Source organism: Coregonus lavaretus, assembly GCF_964263955.1.
Source record: "Coregonus lavaretus genome assembly, chromosome: 20".
Lineage (NCBI taxonomy): Eukaryota > Metazoa > Chordata > Actinopteri > Salmoniformes > Salmonidae > Coregonus > Coregonus lavaretus.
This window is the reverse complement of record NC_140007.1, coordinates 46,043,965-46,065,787: the sequence shown is the minus strand read 5'-3', so window position 1 is coordinate 46,065,787 and position 21,823 is coordinate 46,043,965. Positions and strand designations below refer to the sequence as shown.

The following is a 21,823-nucleotide window of genomic DNA, read 5'->3' as shown; positions in this document are numbered from 1 at the left end:
GGACCCGTTCGTCAATCTCGTAGGGAGATATCTGAGAGCGAGCCCCTAAACATTGTGTGCTGACATTTTATACAATAAAATGAAGTAGGTTGATTCTAGCAGTTCTGATCTTCTGATTGGTCCTGATGAGTTGGGCGAGGTCACCTCCAGGCTAGTGTCACTGTTGCATTGGCTCTGAGTCGGGTTCTCTGTCTTCAGATGTTCAGCCTAAGAGAAGGGGGTTTTTGTGTGTGTGTGTGCTTAACAATGATGATGTGTGTGTGTGTGTGTGTGCGTGTGTGTATGTGTGTGTGTGTGTGTGTGTGTATGTGTGTGTATGTTTAACAATGATGATGTGTGTGTGTGTGTGTGTGTGTATGTGTGTGTGTGTGTGGGGGTGTGTGTGTGTATGTCCTCAGAGCAAGAACTCGTGAGTTGGAAGAACTGAGAGACCTATGGCGTGGGTGTTGTCCATAGCCACCTGCTGATAAGGCCGACAAGATAGAAGTCTTTGTGCATTGTATTAAATACAAAGGCCCAACACAAGATGGGTCATGCACAAGATTTTAGTCAGACCAAGCTATAACATTATATATTTACTACGACAAATCCCTCTCTTCACGTCTCCCCAGAGACGTGACCAAGTAACAGTAAAGAAGGAAAACTTAAGACGTGACACAAGCTAACAGTGTAATTGGCAAAATAGGGAAAACTTTATCAGAAGATAAAGTTTTGATTCCCCCTCTTCACGTCTCACAAGAGACGTGACATAAAGCTTAAATGCTGCAATTTGGCAAAATAGGGAAAACTTTATCAGAAGATAAAGTTTTACATTCCCCCTCTTCACGTCTCACAAGAGACGTGACAAAAAGCTTAAATGCTGCAATTGGCAAAATAGGGAAAACTTTATCAGAAGATAAAGTTTTACATTCCCCCTCTTCACGTCTCACAAGAGACGTGACAAAAAGCTTAAATGCTATTCATCATCCAGATATCCTTGGTCAGCATCGTCAATAGCAAGCAAAGGAAACATCTGACCGTTATCTGCAGGATGTGGATCAATAGCGGTGGTTATAATCCTGGTTGTCAGCGTCCGTATGCATGGAATGCAACAGCATCCACAAAGCACTAGAATTGCAGCAAAAACAGAGATGGATACAAGTATAGAAGAAACAAGCGTTTTATATTTACCAAACGCATCCATCCAAGAGTCCCACATTGAAGTATCCACCCCTGAGTGGCTCTTCATCTTACCATTAAGAGTCCTCAAACCTTCTAGAGCAATTGTCAAACTTCCATCTGCAGCAGTATTATTAGGAATAAAAGTACAACATTGTTCACCAAACATAGCACATACTCCTCCTTTTTCAGCCAGGAGCATGTCGACAGCAATACGATTTTGGAAAGCCATGAGAGAGGTTGCAGCCAACTGGCCATGCACCGCCTCAAAACCTTGTTGTGTCCAATTGCCTAATTTTTGAACATTAATGTATGTAGTTAATTCTATCGACGTTTTTATTAATAGTACAACAGTCAGCACCCAAAAGGACGAGCCCCCAAAAACTGTACTCCATGTACCCATGTTCAAGGACAGTTTCACAGACAACAAAGAGAGAGTGTTCTTATCAGCCTGTTATGTGAAACAATCCATATCAGTACAGTGCTCCTCATTAATGCATTCCTTCCAAGCTATTCATCACATACAGATCCAAAAAATAAAACCCAACAATTTTATGGTGTCACTCTAAACAGAGTATAATGACCCTTAAGAATAACAGGATATGGAAATTAAATCACAACATTTAATGTTAATAGAAAATAAAAATAATAATTTTAATTTTAACCCTCTATTCCTCCCCTACACCTAACATGTACTGAGTTGGCTACCAGCCACCCAGGAATCCTTTACCTTCACATCAGGAAGAATAAACAATCACAGTGGTTAGTAAAAACATAAGGTAATAAATGAGCAAGAACTGAAAATAAATGCGTGTATGTATTTTACTAGGCAAAACATGGATCATCCAGCTTGGTCTCAGAGTCAGTAGCAGAGTCACCTGCATCATCCTGGGCCGGTAACAACAGCATCATACCTGACGCCTGCACCACTCCTACCACTGACCTCCTGAGACAGGGGACGATGCAAGCAGCACAACACATTAACAGCAAAAACACAATTACTAGGGTCAGAAATCCAGTAACCACCATAGAAGAGTACTCACCAAACCAGTCACTCAGCCAGGAAATAAGGCAACATCCACAAAGAACCAGTATACCCATAGAGGCCACAACTTCACCCAGAATAGTCACAACAATAGTTTTCCATTTACCAAATATGTTATCAAACCAACCGTTTATGGAGCTATCAATACCAGAGTTCTCAACCAGTTCGTTCGCCAGCGTGGTGATGGTTACTCAAGCGCTTTGGTCACGGGCCCGTCCGGTGCTATATTGTTGGAGATGAAAATACAGCACATATATCCAAACAGAACACAAACCCCGTCCCGCTCAGCCAAAAGCATATCTAAAGCTATTCTATTCTGCCATGTCATTAAGCTAGTTGCCGCTGTCTGCTCAGCTAATCCCTTTATTGCATCACGAGTGTGGTTTATAAATATTTTGCTGGTTATATTAAATATAATTTATCCAATCTACATTTTTATTAATTGTTGACCACCAGAAAATACTTGATTCAAACTCAGCTGCGATCTGATTGTGGATCCCATCAATATATATCCTTTCATCAAAGGATCCCGGGAGGAGGTCCTACTTTCTATGTGACAACTCACCAGTCTCTGACACGTTTGATTGTTTGCGTATGTAGGTGAGTTCACAATCAGTTATCACCACACATCCATCAGATGTCAGCACGGGCCTGCTTTTGGCTCCTATAATCCTCTTGCTGCAACAAAGAGGAGAGATTTAGTCATGGTCTCTTTAGGTGTGACATTCTCTGTGTGGGAGCAGGAGCTAAGATGCCCTACCCTGTATCCTATCCTTACTAGTCCTAGAAAAACAATAATAAGAATCCCCTGTGACTTCAAACTGAGGCAACCCAGGTCGGGATGACTTTGTTATCGGGGGAAACAGATAGTGCAAGTTACCATAAGACTCTTTCACCACATTCCCAGGTGGCTTGCATGGAGGAAAAACCTGACAGAGAGTTAGAGCCTGTCAAGGGGAACGGAGTAGTTGTTATCCCTGGTTTGGCTGTCCTACAGGCAAAACAGTCCTCTTTAGACATAGTTTTTTGCCGTATACTGAATCCATTCCAACCACAGGTTAAGATTTCTATACCCCGTTTCCACCTGTACTACTTCCTCCAGGTCTATAGTTTTGCACTATCTTTACCACAGCCCCGGTCTCACTACCTCCCTCAGAGAGGTTTACTCTAGAATTTCCCCTTTCCCTACGTCTAGCTGTCGCCTATGCCTTTTCAACTTGTGTTAGGTTAACTACCACTTCTGGCTGAAACAGGAGGGTCCGTGTGTGTTAGGAATATGGCCCCCACAATCAGACAGCTACCTACCGTCGGGAGACCTGTGAATCCCCACCCTTGCCCTGAGAACATGTCAGACGCCAGAGGCCAACCCATTGCTTTACCTTCTATCGAACTCACACAGGGATGATCAGACAGGGTAAGGGAATCTTCGTTAAGGAGCCAACCCCCGAACCATAGTGGTGATCGGATCTTTCTCCTAACTCTGTGTTTGTTCGTCAGGTGTAGCTGGTTTTGTACAGTGTGTGACATGGACCCAGATGGATCTCTCAGCTATTCTGCTGGCAAAGGCAGTACTTGGTAGGGCCCTTCCCGCCAGGCCTGATTCAGTCTCCTGGTTAGATAGAGTGGGTCACCTTCTCCTTTAGTTCACCTGTGGGGCACAAAACCTCTGACATACAGGTGTGGTTAATAAACTATCATACATGTTTTTTTTAAAAAGTATTTTGTCCTCTCCTTCGTATATATTTAATATTTAATCCAACCATCCCCCTCTTTGACACATGATTTGGCCATGTGTCAATATTACCACCTACCTAAACAATCACTTTAGTTAATATTGGTATTTCATTATCCAATTGCCATTCCTCCACTCTCTCTTCTGTTATTTATGGTTCAAATCAAATATATTATTACCAAATTATAATCTTCTTCACAATTTTCACAGTACTATAAATTACCCTCAACTTAGTAAAATAAACTATCTTAAAGTCTTCCTCTCATGCCTTTAGAATGTACTAGTGTGGATGATTAATTAACACCAGAATGTTAAAACAGAGTTCAGAGGCCATTAAAATCATTTAACGAACTGTTTAATCCCATAGTATACTAAACAATTACCATTATTCTAAATATTTCATAAATGTTAGTTATCCCAAGTGTTCATTAAGTCCTCATGACATTCATTCTCATAAGAAATCATATATACCCCAAACTCAGCCAAAACCTAAAAAATCCATAAAATTCACTGTGTGCACCTTTAAGACCTATAACCCTTGACCTGCTGAAAACCCTCCAAAATTGAAACAACAAGACTTTATTAACATCATACTAGGTGTGTTGTTTTCTATTTGAAAACCCCAATTAAAAAACAACAACCAAACAGCCAGGTCATGAGGACTCCTGATTTCTCTCTTCCCCTTCTGCCTACAGTTTCTTAACAGGTGCCCTTTCCTTGCAGTAACTCCACGGTTCCTCACATTCTCTAGCAAAATGTCCCGTTTTGTCACAATTGTAACACTTCCACTCACTCCTGTCTCCACTATTACTATTTCCTTCTTGTCTGTCTTTGCTACCGTAACCTCTCTTCTCTCCTAGGTATTGACTAATAGTCTCACTGTCTCTAATTCAACACAAAACCCCATCATCCAATTAATTTTCATACCCATTACTGTCAATGCCAAATTAGGTTTCTCTGTTCCTGTTGAAGTGCTGAGTCAATAGTAGCCAATTCAAACACCTCACAATTTGGATCAAAAGGGTTCCTTAGTCTTCCCCCCACTAGAGTCTACTATTTCTCCCTCAAGGACTAGTCACGCCTTATCTTCCTCTTTCTCACACTCAAAGCTGGGGGATGGACTTCTCTCTCCTCTCTCCTGTCTGACTTTCTCTCATGATGGATTGCATGTCTCTCTGAGGCTATTACACAATTCAGTTATTTTCCCAACATACTCTCCGTAATCGGCCCATGGCAAAAGTGTCCTATGGGCATCCCCTGAAACCCACTGCCCTCTAACGGCAGCCCAAACCTTACTATTCCTGTTTTGGGGTGGGTCATTCTTTCTACCGCTCTGGCCACGTCCTCTGTGTTCATGGCCTGTCTGCTAAATGGCATATTATTATTATTACTGTATACATCTAAGGTTGCTTGGGCCCCTTTCATTCCCCGCCAATAGATTAGGTAAGGCTGTCAGTGGGTACTGGCCCCCTCAACTCTCTCTCTCTCTCTCTCACTGCTTATTTCTCCTTTACACACCTTATGTATCTGTTTAAGCATGGATTCGAGTTTATCTCCGTCCAGACGTCCCTCAAAACCATACCTCTCCCTCCACCTGGTTATATAATGGAGATTTCTTCTATCCCTGGATTCCATTTTAATTACATCAAGCATTTCTCGTCCCCAGTAAATTCTGGGACCTCTTGTGAGGATTTGCCCCCCCCCATGGTTGGTACTGTTAAAAATCCCTTAGCCACCTCTTCTATATTATAAGTCAATTTAACAAGTAATTCTAAATAGCTTCACACAACACGGGGCGGCAGGTAGCTTAGTGGTTAAGAGCATTGTGCCAGTAACCGAAAGGTCGCTGGTTCTAATCCCCGAGCTGACTAGGTGAAAAATCTGCCGATGTGCCCTTGAGCAAGGCACTTAACCCTAATTGTTCCTGTAAGTCGCTCTGGATAAGAGCGTCTGCTAAATGACTCAAATATAATGTAAAAGAACAACACCTCATAAGGAGTGCCCAGCAGGAGTCCAATTCCTATCAGAAAACATACATACATCATTCAGACACTCCCAATCTCTCCCAGGGGGAAAAAGTTATCCTTCTCCCTGAGTGAGATTGTTGTTCCCATAAGGGTTTCTTCATTGTGTTGTCAGGATTGGTTCTCGCTGCTCAAATCAGCTCTTACTTCAGACAATGGTCTGGAAGGAGTGGGGGCTGGAGTGCAATGTGTTAGATGGTGTCAGGGTGCTCCTGATTTACCTCTGACCTGGACTGAGTGTGAAGTAACCTCCTTCACTTCGTACGGTCCAGTCCACCTGGGTTCCAGCCACTTTCTCTTGTGGACTTAAACCCTCACCCCGTCTCCCACGTTTACCTTCAGTGTCAGCGTACTTCCCGACAGCTCCCCCTCTTGGGCCTTCTGCGCCTGAGAAGAGAGTGCTGCAGAAAATTCCGTCAATTTCTTCACATAATCAGTCATTTCTATCTGTTGTACATCAAGGGCGGGCATATGACCTCCCTCCCTTGGTGGACCTGGCATTACTCTCCCTGTCATTCGTTGTTCTATGTATTCATTGAATTTGGGTATGGTTATGTTTGGTCCTGCCATCTTGCTTTCTCTATCTTGGATGTATTATCGGTATCAAATACAGACTTATCTCATGTATGACACCCTCGCATATAAAGAGGCTAATTTATATAATTTGTAATGCAATTATTATCATAAGAATCAGAATTCCAGTCACATATACCAATGCAGTAATCTCTACACACAGCACACACCACGCTTTAGTTATCTCACGCTTGTTCTAGAATCATGCACAACTTCAATATCAGTCTCCCCAGTCCCCGGTTCCTGAAACCCTAGGTCAAATTCACTCAATTCCACAGATTGGTGTTCGGTCTCATAAGTCTCACTATAACTTCCCATCATCCATTACACGTTATAATACATAAAAACACAGACACGTTAAAATATAAACACAGCAAAACAAAACTGCCAATTAGAATACAATACCTTAAAAAATTTAGGTTACCAGAGCGTCCTAAAACATAGTCTCAGTTCAACTGCCACCCTTCACACAACCTTATACTTATGTGAAGTCACAGAAGCAACTGGATCCCTATCAAAGGATTTTCTTTAGACAACTCAATCACTAGGAAAGACTTAATCTCAGCTTAATTGTACCTTTCACACAACCATTTATATGGAACGTTTTAAGTGTGAAATCACAGAGATAACTGGCATCCCCGGGAATTTAATACCTCTGGTCAATTTTCGGTGATTCTCCCCCACCTAATGTCTAGAACTCTGCCACAGTTAAACTTCTACCTCCTCGCAACCTATAGGGTAGGACCTCCCCTAATAGGATTTATGCAAAAGGTCTCAGTTCAAACTGGGTCCCTTTAGGAATCTAGTTGTGGGTCAAATCTTATCCACCAATGCGTCAATCCGTAGTTCGACACATTCTGGATACGTTTATCTTTATTCCTTATTCCTTATTCCTTAATTCCTTAGTATAAAACACAGTACCAGATATCTCATGTATGCCTTAATTCATTAGGATGGAAAATTATTTAACAAGTATTCATACTCACGCTCAGTACTACTGATCATAATTTGGTATTGGTCTATAATACAATATGCAAGATTTCGTTTTAACAGGCTCTGCATACCTTTTTAGAAGAGCGCGCTCTGATCAGGTTTCCTGAGCCAAGACGAATAGTTGATTTCTCCAGGATTTTCAGGTCACTCTTCCGTCTGTTTTTAGATCGATGATTTGCCTTTTCCTCTCGCACCAACTTTTAGATCGAATTAAAAAACCATTCGGCACCACTCCCGCTCTATCCTGTATTTTTTGATCTAGATATTCATTAAACTTGAGTTTTGGGACGGTAGTGGTTGCCATGGTTATACAGTTTTTTTTTTTTAGACTATCTTGGTGCACTTAGCCCGTCACTGGCCGAAACCAGCAATGTATTCTTGGCGCTGACTCAGACTTATCTCTGATGTCCCACCCTCGTACACAAAGATTTTTTTCAATAATTTATTATTAGGAATTATTTTGCAAAAGGTACTATTGTTTTTCAGTTATTCGAGTTATTATATATTTTCCCAAAAGGTATCAGAATCGCCCTTTTGGAACAATATATTAACAAACTCGAGCGCTTCCAAAATAATTATCAATCTAATTCTAGGAATTATTTGGCAAAAGTTATTATTGTTTTTCAGATATTCGAGTTATTATATATTTTCCCAAAAGGTATCAGAATCGCCCTTTTGGAACAATATATTAACAAACTCGAGCGCTTCCAAAATAATTATCAATCTAATTCTAGGAATTATTTGGCAAAAGTTATTGTTTTTCAGGTATTCGAGTTATTATATATTTTCCCAAAAGGTATCAGAATCGCCCTTTTGGAACAATATATTAGCAAACTCGAGCGCTCCTAAAATAATTATCAATTTAATTTTAGGAATTATGGAAATACCAACACCACAAGAGGGAAAAAGTTCAAGTCAGCTTTTAGCGCAGCGGCTACATAACAGGCAAAATAGGACTCGGTGGTCCTCTTAAAAGTTATCAACTAGTTAGTCTCATGAAACGGCCAATCTTACACAACATTCAGGTTATCATTTCAACAATTACATTTTTCATTACATATCAGCATCAACACACGAATTCAGTTTGAGTTCCTCACAGTACATATAGTTGAGTGCCACGTCAACCAATTGCCCGACTATCTGAACTTGTATTTTTATTTTTATTTTTTTTGATTCTCCTCAAGGAGACTCCCAGTCGTTTAAACCATTCAACTGGCGTCTAGTCGGGAGAACCTTTTCTGGACTTGGATTCTCACGGAATTAACTCAACCCGACTATCTGAATCTTTTTATCAAGTCACCAGATCCTTCTCTTGTGGATCAAATAAAAGGGTCCATCGCTTGTGAACCAAAACCTCTGTAATAGGCTCCTCACTAGAAAGCCGCAATTCAACAGAAAATAAAACCACTGTAACTAGACTTCTTCTCTTAGAGTCACATTTCAACAGTAAAAACCTAAGATTTCAGATATCAACAGTAAAAATAAAAGGGTCCATTTCTAGTGAACCAAACCTCTGTAAATAGACTCCTCACTAGAGAATCACAATTCAACAGAAAATAAAAGTCGGTCCTCCTCTTGTGAACCACTGTAACTAGACTCCTCTCTAGAGAGTCACATTTCAACAGTAAAAAGCCTAAGATTTCAGATATCTTTACACATGTGCCTTTTGAGTCATAATAGATATGTTATAAATTTAACAGTAATCCATACTCACGCCCAGTACTACTGATCATAATTTGGTTTATCCTACAATACAATATGCAGATTTTGTTTTAACAGGTTCTGCTTACCTTTGTATTGACGTCGGTTTAGATCAGTTTCCTGAGGCGAGCTGGATTCCCGGCTGCTCCTGCGGACAGGTCACCCGTCCTTTCAGATCCGTCTCTTACTTGTCTCCTGTCTCTATCAACTTTTATGGACCGAATTCAGAGTTAGAAAACCATCCTCTGCTACCAATTTTGTTGATGATCACAAGTTTACTGGAGAACGGAGACCAAGTAGAGACTTTCGGACAAGGTGGATAATTGTATAATATAAGGCAGTTTATTCAGAGGTAAAGATATCTGTAAATAGCGTGCACGGACCCGTTCGTCAATCTCGTAGGGAGATATCTGAGAGCGAGCCCCTAAACATTGTGTGCTGACATTTTATACAATAAAATGAAGTAGGTTGATTCTAGCAGTTCTGATCTTCTGATTGGTCCTGATGAGTTGGGCGAGGTCACCTCCAGGCTAGTGTCACTGTTGCATTGGCTCTGAGTCGGGTTCTCTGTCTTCAGATGTTCAGCCTAAGAGAAGGGGGTTTTTGTGTGTGTGTGTGCTTAACAATGATGATGTGTGTGTGTGTGTGTGTGCGTGTGTGTATGTGTGTGTGTGTGTGTGTGTGTGTGTGTGTATGTGTGTGTATGTTTAACAATGATGATGTGTGTGTGTGTGTGTATGTGTGTGTGTGTGTGTATGTGTGTGTGTGTGTGTGCGTGTGTGTATGTGTGTGTGTGTGTGTGTGTGTATGTGTGTGTATGTTTAACAATGATGATGTGTGTGTGTGTGTGTGTGTGTATGTGTGTGTGTGTGTGGGGGTGTGTGTGTGTATGTCCTCAGAGCAAGAACTCGTGAGTTGGGAGAACTGAGAGACCTATGGCGTGGGTGTTGTCCATAGCCACCTGCTGATAAGGCCGACAAGATAGAAGTCTTTGTGCATTGTATTAAATACAAAGGCCCAACACAAGATGGGTCATGCACAAGATTTTAGTCAGACCAAGCTATAACATTATATATTTACTACGACACACCTCACACTTGATTGGATGATGCACCCTCATTTTTTTATTATTTTTATTCCCCCAATCACGGATAATAACAAAAATTACACCGATCATAATCGTATCAGAACAGTTACACGTATCCGTTACGATACACGTTTTGTCCGACTACTCTAGATGCTGCTTCTGAAATTAAATCATCTTAAATGGTGTTTTTCACATCAGCAAGTCAAGTGTGTCTCTCTGCTGTGGGCGGCAGGTGGCTTAGTGGTTAAGAGCGTTGTGCCAGTAACCGAAAGGTTGCTGGTTCTAATCCCCGAGCCGACTAGGTGAAAAATCTGTCGATGTGCCCTTGAGCAAGGCACTTAACCCTAATTGCTTCTGTAAGTCGCTCTGGATAAGAGCGTCTGCTAAATGACTAAAATGTAAAATGTAAATGTAATGCTGTAGAGTGTATACTCCATAGAGCAGTGGAGACTTGCCTCATTTTTGGGGAACACAAAATTAAGAGGACAGATTATTGTAATTATATACAGTGGGGAGAACAAGTATATGATACACTGCCGATTTTGCAGGTTTTCCTACTTACAAAGCATGTAGAGGTCTGTAATTTTTTATCATAGGTACACTTCCACTGTGAGAGACGGAATCTAAAACAAAAATCCAGAAAATCACATTTGTATGATTTTTTAAGTAATTAATTTGCATTTTATTGCATGACATAAGTATTTGATACATCAGAAAAGCAGAACTTAATATTTGGTACAGAAACCTTTGTTTGCAATTACAGAGATCATACGTTTCCTGTAGGTCTTGACCAGGTTTGCACACACTGCAGCAGGGATTTTGGCCCACTCCTCCATACAGACCTTCTCCAGATCCTTCAGGTTTCGGGGCTGTCGCTGGGCAATACGGACTTTCAGCTCCCTCCAAAGATGTTCTATTGGGTTCAGGTCTGGAGACTGGCTAGGCCACTCCAGGACCTTGAGATGCTTCTTACGGAGCCACTCCTTAGTTGCCCTGGCTGTGTGTTTCGGGTCGTTGTCATGCTGGAAGACCCAGCCACGACCCATCTTCAATGCTCTTACTGAGGGAAGTAGGTTGTTGGCCAAGATCTTGCGATACATGGCCCCATCCATCCTCCCCTCAATACGGTGCAGTCGTCCTGTCCCCTTTGCAGAAAAGCATCCCCAAAGAATGATGTTTCCACCTCCATGCTTCACGGTTGGGATGGTGTTCTTGGGGTTGTACTCATCCTTCTTCTTCCTCCAAACAAGGCGAGTGGAGTTTAGACCAAAAATCTCTATTTTTGTCTCATCAGACCACATGACCATCTCCCATTCCTCCTCTGGATCATCCAGATGGTCATTGGCAAACTTCAGATGGGCCTGGACATGGGCTGGCTTGAGCAGGGGGACCTTGCGTGCACTGCAGGATTTTAATCCATGACTGCGTAGTGTGTTACTAATGGTTTTATTTGAGACTGTGGTCCCAGCTCTCTTCAGGTCATTGACCAGGTCCTGCCGTGTAGTTCTGGGCTGATCCCTCACATTCCTCATGGTCATTGATGCCCCACGAGGTGAGATCTTGCATGGAGCCCCAGACCGAAGGTGATTGACCGTCATCTTGAACTTCTTCCATTTTCTAATAATTCCGCCAACAGTTGTTGCCTTCTCACCAAGCTGCTTGCCTATTGTCCTGTAGCCCATCCCAGCCTTGTGCAGGTCTACAATTTTATCCCTGATGTCCTTACACAGCTCTCTGGTCTTGGCCATTGTGGAGAGGTTGGAGTCTGTTTGATTGAGTGTGTGGACAGGTGTCTTTTATACAGGTAACGAGGTTAATACAGGTAATGAGTGGAGAACAGGAGGGCTTCTTAAAGAAAAACTAACAGGTCTGTGAGAGCCGGAATTCTTACTGGTTGGTAGGTGATCAAATACTTATGTCATGCAATAAAATGCAAATGAATTACTTAAAAATCATACAATGTGATTTTCTGGATTTTTGTTTTAGATTCCTTCTCTCAAAGTTGAAGAGTACCTATGATAAAAATTACAGCCCTCTACATGCTTTGTAAGTAAGAAAACCTGCAAAATCGGCAGTGTATCAAATACTTGTTCTCCCCACTGTGTGTGTGTGTGTGTGTGTATATATACAGTGGGGGAAAAAAGTATTTAGTCAGTCACCAATTGTGCAAGTTCTCCCACTTAAAAAGATGAGAGAGGCCTGTAATTTTCATCATAGGTACACATCAACTATGACAGACTAAATGGGAAAAACAAATCCAGAAAATCAAATTGTAGGATTTTTAATGAATTTATTTGCAAATTATGGTGGAAAATAAGTATTTGGTCAATAACAAAAGTTTCTCAATACTTTGTTATATACCCTTTGTTGGCAATGACACAGGTCAAACGTTTTCTGTAAGTCTTCACAAGGTTTTCACACACTGTTGCTGGTATTTTGGCCCATTCCTCCATGCAGATCTCCTCTAGAGCAGTGATGTTTTGGGGCTGTCGCTGGGCAACACAGACTTTCAACTCCCTCCAAAGATTTTCTATGGGGTTGAGATCTGGAGACTGGCTAGGCCACTCCAGGACCTTGAAATGCTTCTTACGAAGCCACTCCTTCGTTGCCCGGGCGGTGTGTTTGGGATCATTGTCATGCTGAAAGACCCAGCCACGTTTCATCTTCAATGCCCTTGCTGATGGAAGGAGGTTTTCACTCAAAATCTCACGATACATGGCCCCATTCATTCTTTCCTTTACACGGATCAGTCGTCCTGGTCCCTTTGCAGAAAAACAGCCCCAAAGCATGATGTTTCCACCCCCATGCTTCACAGTAGGTATGGTGTTCTTTGGATGCAACTCAGCATTCTTTGTCCTCCAAACACGACAAGTTGAGTTTTTACCAAAAAGTTATATTTTGGTTTCATCTGACCATATGACATTCTCCCAATCCTCTTCTGGATCATCCAAATGCACTCTAGCAAACTTCAGACGGGCCTGGACATGTACTGGCTTAAGCAGGGGGACACGTCTGGCACTGCAGGATTTGAGTCCCTGGCGGCGTAGTGTGTTACTGATGGTAGGCTTTGTTACTTTGGTCCCAGCTCTCTGCAGGTCATTCACTAGGTCACCCCGTGTGGTTCTGGGATTTTTGCTCACCGTTCTTGTGATCATTTTGACCCCACGGGGTGAGATCTTGCGTAGAGCCCCAGATCGAGGGAGATTATCAGTGGTCTTGTATGTCTTCCATTTCCTAATAATTGCTCCCACAGTTGATTTCTTCAAACCAAGCTGCTTACCTATTGCAGATTCAGTCTTCCCAGCCTGGTGCAGGTCTACAATTTTGTTTCTGGTGTCCTTTGACAGCTCTTTGGTCTTGGCCATAGTGGAGTTTGGAGTGTGACTGTTTGAGGTTGTGGACAGGTGTCTTTTATACTGATAACAACTTCAAACAGGTGCCATTAATACAGGTAACGAGTGGAGGACAGAGGAGCCTCTTAAAGAAGAAGTTACAGGTCTGTGAGAGCCAGAAATCTTGCTTGTTTGTAGGTGACCAAATACTTATTTTCCACCATAATTTGCAAATAAATTCATTAAAAATCCTACAATGTGATTTTCTTGAAAAAAAATTCTCAATTTGTCTGTCATAGTTGACGTGTACCTATGATGAAAATTTACAGGCCTCTCTCATCTTTTTAAGTGGGAGAACTTGCACAATTGATGGCTGACTAAATACTTTTTTTCCCCACTGTGTATATATATATATATATATACAAACGTTTTCGAGAAAGATGATAATAAATTAGTATTTATTGTTTCTCTTAATTTTGGTGAGAGATGAAAATGTAATGAATTGAACGTTATTTGTCGATGCGATTTTAAGGTTCTGTCGTTAGATTTGGGGTAAGGCTGCGGACGCCAGAATTTCTGTCAAACAATGGGGTCCCCAGAAATTCTGGGGCTGGAAATGGGGTCCCTGCTGAAAATGTTTAATACCACTGCCAGAGATACTGATCTGATTTATGTTTAATACATCAACTGGTGCCCCGCTTGTAGGGGTTTATAAGACACCATTTCATTGAGTATGTGCACTAGGGTTTAATACACTATATATATATATATATATATATATATATATATATATATAAAAGTATGTGGACACCCTTTAAAATTGGTGGATTTGGCTATTTCAGCCATACCCATTGCTGACAGGTGTATAAAATCGAGCACACGGCCATGCAATCTCCATAGACAAACATTGGCAGTAGAATGGCCTTACTTAATGCCACCTTTCCGTGTAGCTCAGTTGGTAGAGCATGGCGTTTGCAACACCAGGGTTGTGGGTTCGTTTCCCACGGGGGACCAGTATGAAAAAAAAAAAAAGTATGTATGTACTCACTTAACTGTAAGTCGCTCTGGATAAGAGCGTCTGCTAAATGACTAAAATGTAAAGTCAGTTCGTCAAATTTCTGCCCTGCTAGAGCTGCCCCGTCAAATAAGTGCTGTTATTGTGAAGTGGAAATGTCTAGTAGCAACAACGGCTCAGCCGCGAAGTGGTAGGCCACACAAGCTCACAGAACGGGACCGCCGAAGTGCATAGCACGTAAAAATCATCTGTCCTTGAACTCAACACCGAGTTCCAAACTGCCACTGGAAGCAACGTCAGCACAATAACTGTTCGTCGGGAGCTTAATGAAATGGGTTTCCATGGCCAAGCAGCCGCACACAAGCCTAAGATCACCATGCGCAATGCCAAGCGTTGGCTGGAGTGGTGTAAAGCTCGCCGCCATTGGACTCTGGAGCAGTGGAAACATGTTCTCTGGAGTGATGAATCACGCGTCGCCATCTGGCAGTCCGACGGACAAATCTGGGTTTGGTGGATGCCAGGAGAACGCTACCTGCCCCAATGCATAGTGCCAACTGTAAAGTTTGGTGGAGGAGGAATAATGGGGCTGTCTTTCACATCACGCTCTTCATATAAATAATGTATTATAATTTACCGGTTTCTCGCAATTATATATCCCAGGAAAAGGGAGTGGGTTTGGGCAGTAAATCTCGGTAACCCGGTTCCCGCCATTAAACTCTAGTGTGTACCAAACACAAAACCAAAGAAATTACATTTGGCAAATTCAATGCATTTAACTATTAAATGCATAATTAACAATCATAACAAAGTATGTATTTCACACTACACAATGTATAATGGAGTGTTCTATTTATATCTACGATACGCACATATTTAATTATACGATACGCACTTCATATTTAATTATACGATACGCACTTCATATTTAATTATACGATACGCACATCATATTTCATTCTACAATACGCACATCATATTTCATGATACGATACGCACATCATATTTCATTCTAAGATACGCACATCATATTTCATTCTACGATAAATGCATCGTATCTAATTCTACGATACGCGCATCGTATTTCATTCTACGATACGCGCGTCGTATTTCATTCTACGATACGCGCGTCGTATTTCATTCTACGATACGCGCGTCGTATTTCATTCTACGATACGCGCGTCGTATTTCATTCTACGATACGCGCCTCGTATTTCATTCTACGATACGCGCATCGTATTTCATTCTACGATACGCGCCTCGTATTTCATTCTACGATACGCGCCTCGTATTTCATTCTACGATACGCGCATCGTATTTCATTCTACGATACGCGCATCGTATTTCATTCTACGATACGCCACCTCGTATCTCTAACCCTGTTGGTTGTGATGTCTGTGGTCCTCAGAGGTCAGTTGAAGCCCCGTGGCTGTCCAGGGTTGAGTCCAGCTGCGTGGTGGTTGGTCAGGGGGTGCTGATGTGCGTGGACCTCGCCACTCTCGCCCTCTACACCCTCCCTATACAGGCCGAGGAGACGCCACAGTTCAGCAGGATCCTACTACAGGTAACTCCTGCTCAACCATGACTTGAAGCTCCGACACTCCGGTGGTGTGCAGCTTTCTTTACACTTGATAGTCTGTTTGGTGGACATGGTGGGATGTGACCGGTTATAGATTGTAGCTTTAGATTAAAACATCTACAAAACAACTATAAATGTTTTTATGACGGTGTGAACCCCCCCCCCCCCCCCCTCTCTCTATCTACCCCCTCCCCCTAGTCTCTGGATCTGGAGGTGTCCCCAGGCTTCCAGCCCGTCCTGGTGTCCAGCCAGCCCCACCCGGCCCGCTCCCCACTCTCAGAGTTCTTTCTCCAGCTAGGACCAGATCACCACATCCTGTTGCAGCTCCATGATGATGGATCCACCATCGCCCCACTCAGAGACTTCCAGCCGGTACAGAATCACCATTCATTCATTCAATAGAATTCCATTCAATAAACTTAATTTATCCCAGTCAGTTATTATTATTATTATTATTATTACAACTATTATTATTGGCACTGACCCTTGTTTTTTTTTCTACATTATACCATTCATGTTTTCCCTGTACTACACGTCTCTCTGGATAGAGCATACAGTGAGGGGAAAAAAGTATTTGATCCCCTGCTGATTTTGTACGTTTGCCCACTGACAAAGAAATTATCAGTCTATAATTTTAATGGTAGGTTTATTTGTACAGTGAGAGACAGAATAACAACAAAAAAATCCAGAAAAACGCATGTCAGAAATGTTATAAATTGATTTGCATTTTAATGAGGGAAATAAGTATTTGACCCCCTCTCAATCAGAAAGATTTCTGGCTCCCAGGTGTCTTTTATACAGGTAACGAGCTGAGATTAGGAGCACACTCTTAAAGGGAGTGCTCCTAATCTCAGTTTGTTACCTGTATAAAAGACACCTGTCCACCGAAGCAATCAATCAATCAGATTCCAAACTCTCCACCATGGCCAAGACCAAAGAGCTCTCCAAGGATGTCAGGGACAAGATTGTAGACCTACACAAGGCTGGATTGGGCTACAAGATCATCGCCAAGCAGCTTGGTGAGAAGGTGACAACAGTTGGTGCGATTATTCGCAAATGGAAGAAACACAAAATAACTGTCAATCTCCCTCGGCCTGGGGCTCCATGCAAGATCTCACCTCGTGGAGATGCAATGATCATGAGAACGGTGAGGAATCAGCCCAGAACTACACGGGAGGATCTTGTCAATGATCTCAAGGCAGCTGGGACCATAGTCACCAAGAAAACAATTGGTAACACACTATGCCGTGAAGGACTGAAATCCTGCAGCGCCCGCAAGGTCCCCTTGCTCAAGAAAGCACATATACAGGCCCGTCTGAAGTTTGCCAATGAACATCTGAATGATTCAGAGGAGAACTGGGTGACAGTGTTGTGGTCAGATGAGACCAAAATCGAGCTCTTTGGCATCAACTCAACTCGCCGTGTTTGGAGGAGGAGGAATGTTGCCTATGACCCCAAGAACACCATCCCCACCGTCAAACATGGAGGTGGAAACATTATGCTTTGGGGGTGTTTTTTTGCTAAGGGGACAGGACAACTTCACCGCATCAAAGGGACGATGGACGGGGCCATGTACCGTCAAATCTTGGGTGAGAACCTCCTTCCCTCAGCCAGGGCATTGAAAATGGGTCGTGGATGGGTATTCCAGCATGACAATGACCCAAAACACATGGCCAAGGCAACAAAGGAGTGGCTCAAGAAGAAGCACATTAAGGTCCTGGAGTGGCCTAGCCAGTCTCCAGACCTTAATCCCATAGAAAATCTGTGGAGGGAGCTGAAGGTTCGAGTTGCCAAACGTCAGCCTGGAAACCTTAATGACTTGGAGAAGATCTGCAAAGAGGAGTGGGACAAAATCCCTCCTGAGATGTGTGCAAACCTGGTGGCCAACTACAAGAAACGTCTGACCTCTGTGATTGCCAACAAGGGTTTTGCCACCAAGTACTAAGTCATGTTTTGCAGAGGGGTCAAATACTTATTTCCCTCATTAAAATGCAAATCAATTTATAACATTTTTGACATGAGTTTTTCTGGATTTTTTTGTTATTCTGTCTCACTGTTCAAATAAACCTACCATTTAAAATTATAGACTGATCATGTCTTTGTCAGTGGGCAAACGTACAAAATCAGCAGGGGATCAAATACTTTTTTCCCTCACTGTATGTTATTATACCATTCAACCTGAACAAGATTTGACCTCAAATGGGAGGTCAATGGAGCTGAGTGAGTTCTGTGACTAACTAACTAACTGGAGAATATCCATGTTTCCAGGCGTTCTTGGTCTCATTTGCCACCACAGGGGAGAAGACGGTTGCTGCCGTCATGACTCCCAAAAACGAAACTGTGAGTCGTCCAAAAAAATCAACAACCAGTTGTTTTTAAGATGTCTCAGAATGACCTAAAATCGAAGTGTTGCGTCGTGCATGTGGTCACATAGTGTAGTTAGTTATGCTGAAGTAAGTAACCCGTTGGTAAGCTTCCTCTCTGTTCCTACTCCAGGCGTGTGCTATCAATCTGTTCAGCGCTGACTCTGGTCGCAGGTTGCTGGATACAACTGTCATCTTTCCCCTGGATCTTAACGGTGGGAAGCCACACAAGGTGAGTGTATCTGCAGGCAGTATAGGGTGGAGTGGGGGCCGCAAAAAATCTGAACTCGTCACGTGGGGGGCCGCAGTGGCTTGTGGGTCTGCATACCCACATCCATACTTCAACCTTGCGAGCAAAATATTTACGGTAACCCCCTCTTGACAGCGGAGATAATTGTTTTTTTGTTTTTTTGAGTTAATTTAAATTGTTTATTTTTTGGGGTCTTTGGGAATTTATCCGCGGGCTTACGAAAGGGGGGCCGCCAATTGCCCATCCTTGGTATTGATTATAGAGCACTACGGCCCCCCGTTTGAAGGCCCTCTGATCAATTTACTCAGTCGGTGTCTCAACTTACTGTTGTGAGTTTGAATAGTAGAATACACAAGGTGCAAATTTGGTTGTGCATCAGAAGTTTTTCTCTTGTTATGTCAGTCAATTAGCCCATATCAGCATTGTTGGGGTGATTGCCAAGTTAGTCATGGGCGAATTACCAGCCAGGGGGCCCCTATTGATTTTGTTACTCAGTCTCACTCAGATATCATATTAAAAACCTGCCAAATTTTCTCTCAACCCTATGGCAAAATGTGTAGAATTGCACAAAATTAACTCTAAAACCTACGAAATGTCTCTCCGCTGTCAAGACGGGGGGAGGGGTGTGTCTGGATGTGGGTACGCAGACCCACGAGCAATTGCCCCCCCCCTCAGGATGTGTTCAGATTGTTTGTGGCCCCCACGCCCATCAAACCCGCCCGTCCCTGGTATAGAGTAGTCTGGCATGAGCCCCACCGACCCGACCCTTCACCTAAAGAAAAGTCTATAGGAAACACTGTTGGAATCTACCTATGTAGGGGTGCTGGAGGGCAATCAATCAATCAATCAATCAATCAATCAATCAATCAAATGTGTGTGCTTAAAGACGTCCTCCAGCTATTTTTTTTTACTTTTCTTGTTGAAAAGCTAAAGGGTAAAATAAAATGTTTAAAGCAAATAGTGTTTTTTTTTTTTTTACACAACTGCAAACTTCAGGGAGTAGGGTGTTCAAGGGGTTGGTCTGATGTGATGTCACTTTCCTCCCCCCTTGCTTGAGGAGCAACAGAGGAAAGCCCCCCCCCCCCCCCCCCCCCCCCACCCACCCACTTGTGCCATGTCATGACTTACCCGTGTCTCCTGTTGAGACGTGTCTCCTGTTGAGGAAATCAGGTGTTAAATAAGATCTGTAACAGTAGTGTCTGATGTATTTCCTCCCCAGCTGTACGTCCACGCCTTCCTGAAGAAGGATGACTCTGTGGGCTACAGGGTCCTAGTGCAGACACTGGACCATGCTCTCACCTTCATACAGCAGCCAGGTAGACACACACACACACACACACACACACACTGGAACAGACACACACACACACACACACACACACACACACTGGAACACACACACACACACACACACACACACACACACACGCTGGAACAGACACACACACACACACACACACACACACACACTGGAACACACACACACACACACACACACACACACACACACACACGCTGGAACAGACACACACACACACACACACACACTCACACACTGGAACAGACACACACACACACACTGGAACACACACACACACACACACACACACACTGGAACAGACTCAAACACTGGAACAGACACACACACACACACACACACACACACACACACACACACTGGAACAGACACACACACACACACATACACACACTGGAACAGACTCAAACACTGGAACAGACACACACACACACACACACGCTGGAACAGACACACACACACACACACACACACACACACACACACACACTGGAACAGACACACACACACACACACACACACACACACACACACACACACACACACACTAGACAAGGCTTCTAACCATCACCTGTGTTTCCAGGGCGTGTGGTGTGGACCAGAGAGGAGGCCTTAGCTGACGTTGTTACCATGGAGATGGTGGACCTGCCACTCACTGGGACCCAGGCGGAACTGGAAGGGGAGTTTGGCAAGAAAGCTGGTAAAGAACTTCAAAGAGCCTGGCTAACATTATTCATTTTCTCATTTTAAAAACATACATGGCAAAGACAACGTGCATAAATAAAATGAGTTGTCTCGAAACAATGCTATCAATGCTATTATGCCTAGTCATTCCCTTCAAACCTACAGTGCATTCGGAAAGTATTCAGACCCATTGACTTTTCCCACGTTACAGCCTTATTTTAAAATGGATTAAATAAACATATCTCCTCATCAATCCACACACAATACCCCATAATGACAAAGCAAAAACAGGTTTGTAAAAATCTTAGCAAATGTATTACAAATAAAAAAACAGAAATACCTTATTTAGATAAGTATTCAGAACCCATTGCTATGAGACTCAAAATTGAGCTCCGGTGCATCCTGTTTCCATTGATCATCCTTGAGATGTTTCTACAACTCGATTGGAGTCCACCTGTGGTAAATTCAATTGATTGGACATGATTTGGAAAGGCACCCACCTGTCTATATAAGGTCCCACAGTTGACACTGCATGTCAGAGCAAAAATCAAGCCATGAGGTTGAAGGAATTGTCCGTAGAGCTCAGAGACAGGATTGTGTCGAGGCACAGATCTGGGGAAGGGTACCAAAACATTTCTGCAGCATTGAAGGTCCCCAAGAACACAGTGGCCTCCATCATTCTTAAATGGATGAAATTTGGAACCACCAAGACTTCCTAGAGCTGGCCGCCTGGCCAAACTGAGCAATCGGGGGAGAAGGGCCTTGGTCAGGGAGGTGACCAAGAACCCGATGGTCACTCTGCGAGAGCTCCAGAGTTCCTCTGTGGAGATGGGAGAACCTTCCAGAAGGACAACCATCTCTGCAGCACTCCACCAATCAGGCCTTTATGGTGGAGTGGCCAGACGGAAGCCACTCCTCAGTAAAAGGCACATGACAGCCCGCTTGGAGTTTGCCAAAAGGCACCTAAAGGAC

The 21,823-nt window shown here is 42.9% G+C and overlaps 1 protein-coding gene across 1 annotated transcript in view; it reads left to right on the top strand.

Annotated features, from left to right (window-relative positions):
- The window catches only part of LOC311147821 (ER membrane protein complex subunit 1-like), a 42,044-nt gene that overhangs the window by 6,298 nt on the left and 13,923 nt on the right, over positions 1 to 21,823 (top strand). Inside the window, exons 7-12 of the mRNA XM_084184613.1 lie at positions 16,066 to 16,221; positions 16,435 to 16,608; positions 18,505 to 18,576; positions 18,733 to 18,831; positions 20,069 to 20,165; positions 20,751 to 20,867. Coding sequence (XP_084040739.1) covers positions 16,066 to 16,221; positions 16,435 to 16,608; positions 18,505 to 18,576; positions 18,733 to 18,831; positions 20,069 to 20,165; positions 20,751 to 20,867 — 715 coding nt within the window. The remainder of the gene's footprint in view (positions 1 to 16,065; positions 16,222 to 16,434; positions 16,609 to 18,504; positions 18,577 to 18,732; positions 18,832 to 20,068; positions 20,166 to 20,750; positions 20,868 to 21,823) is intronic.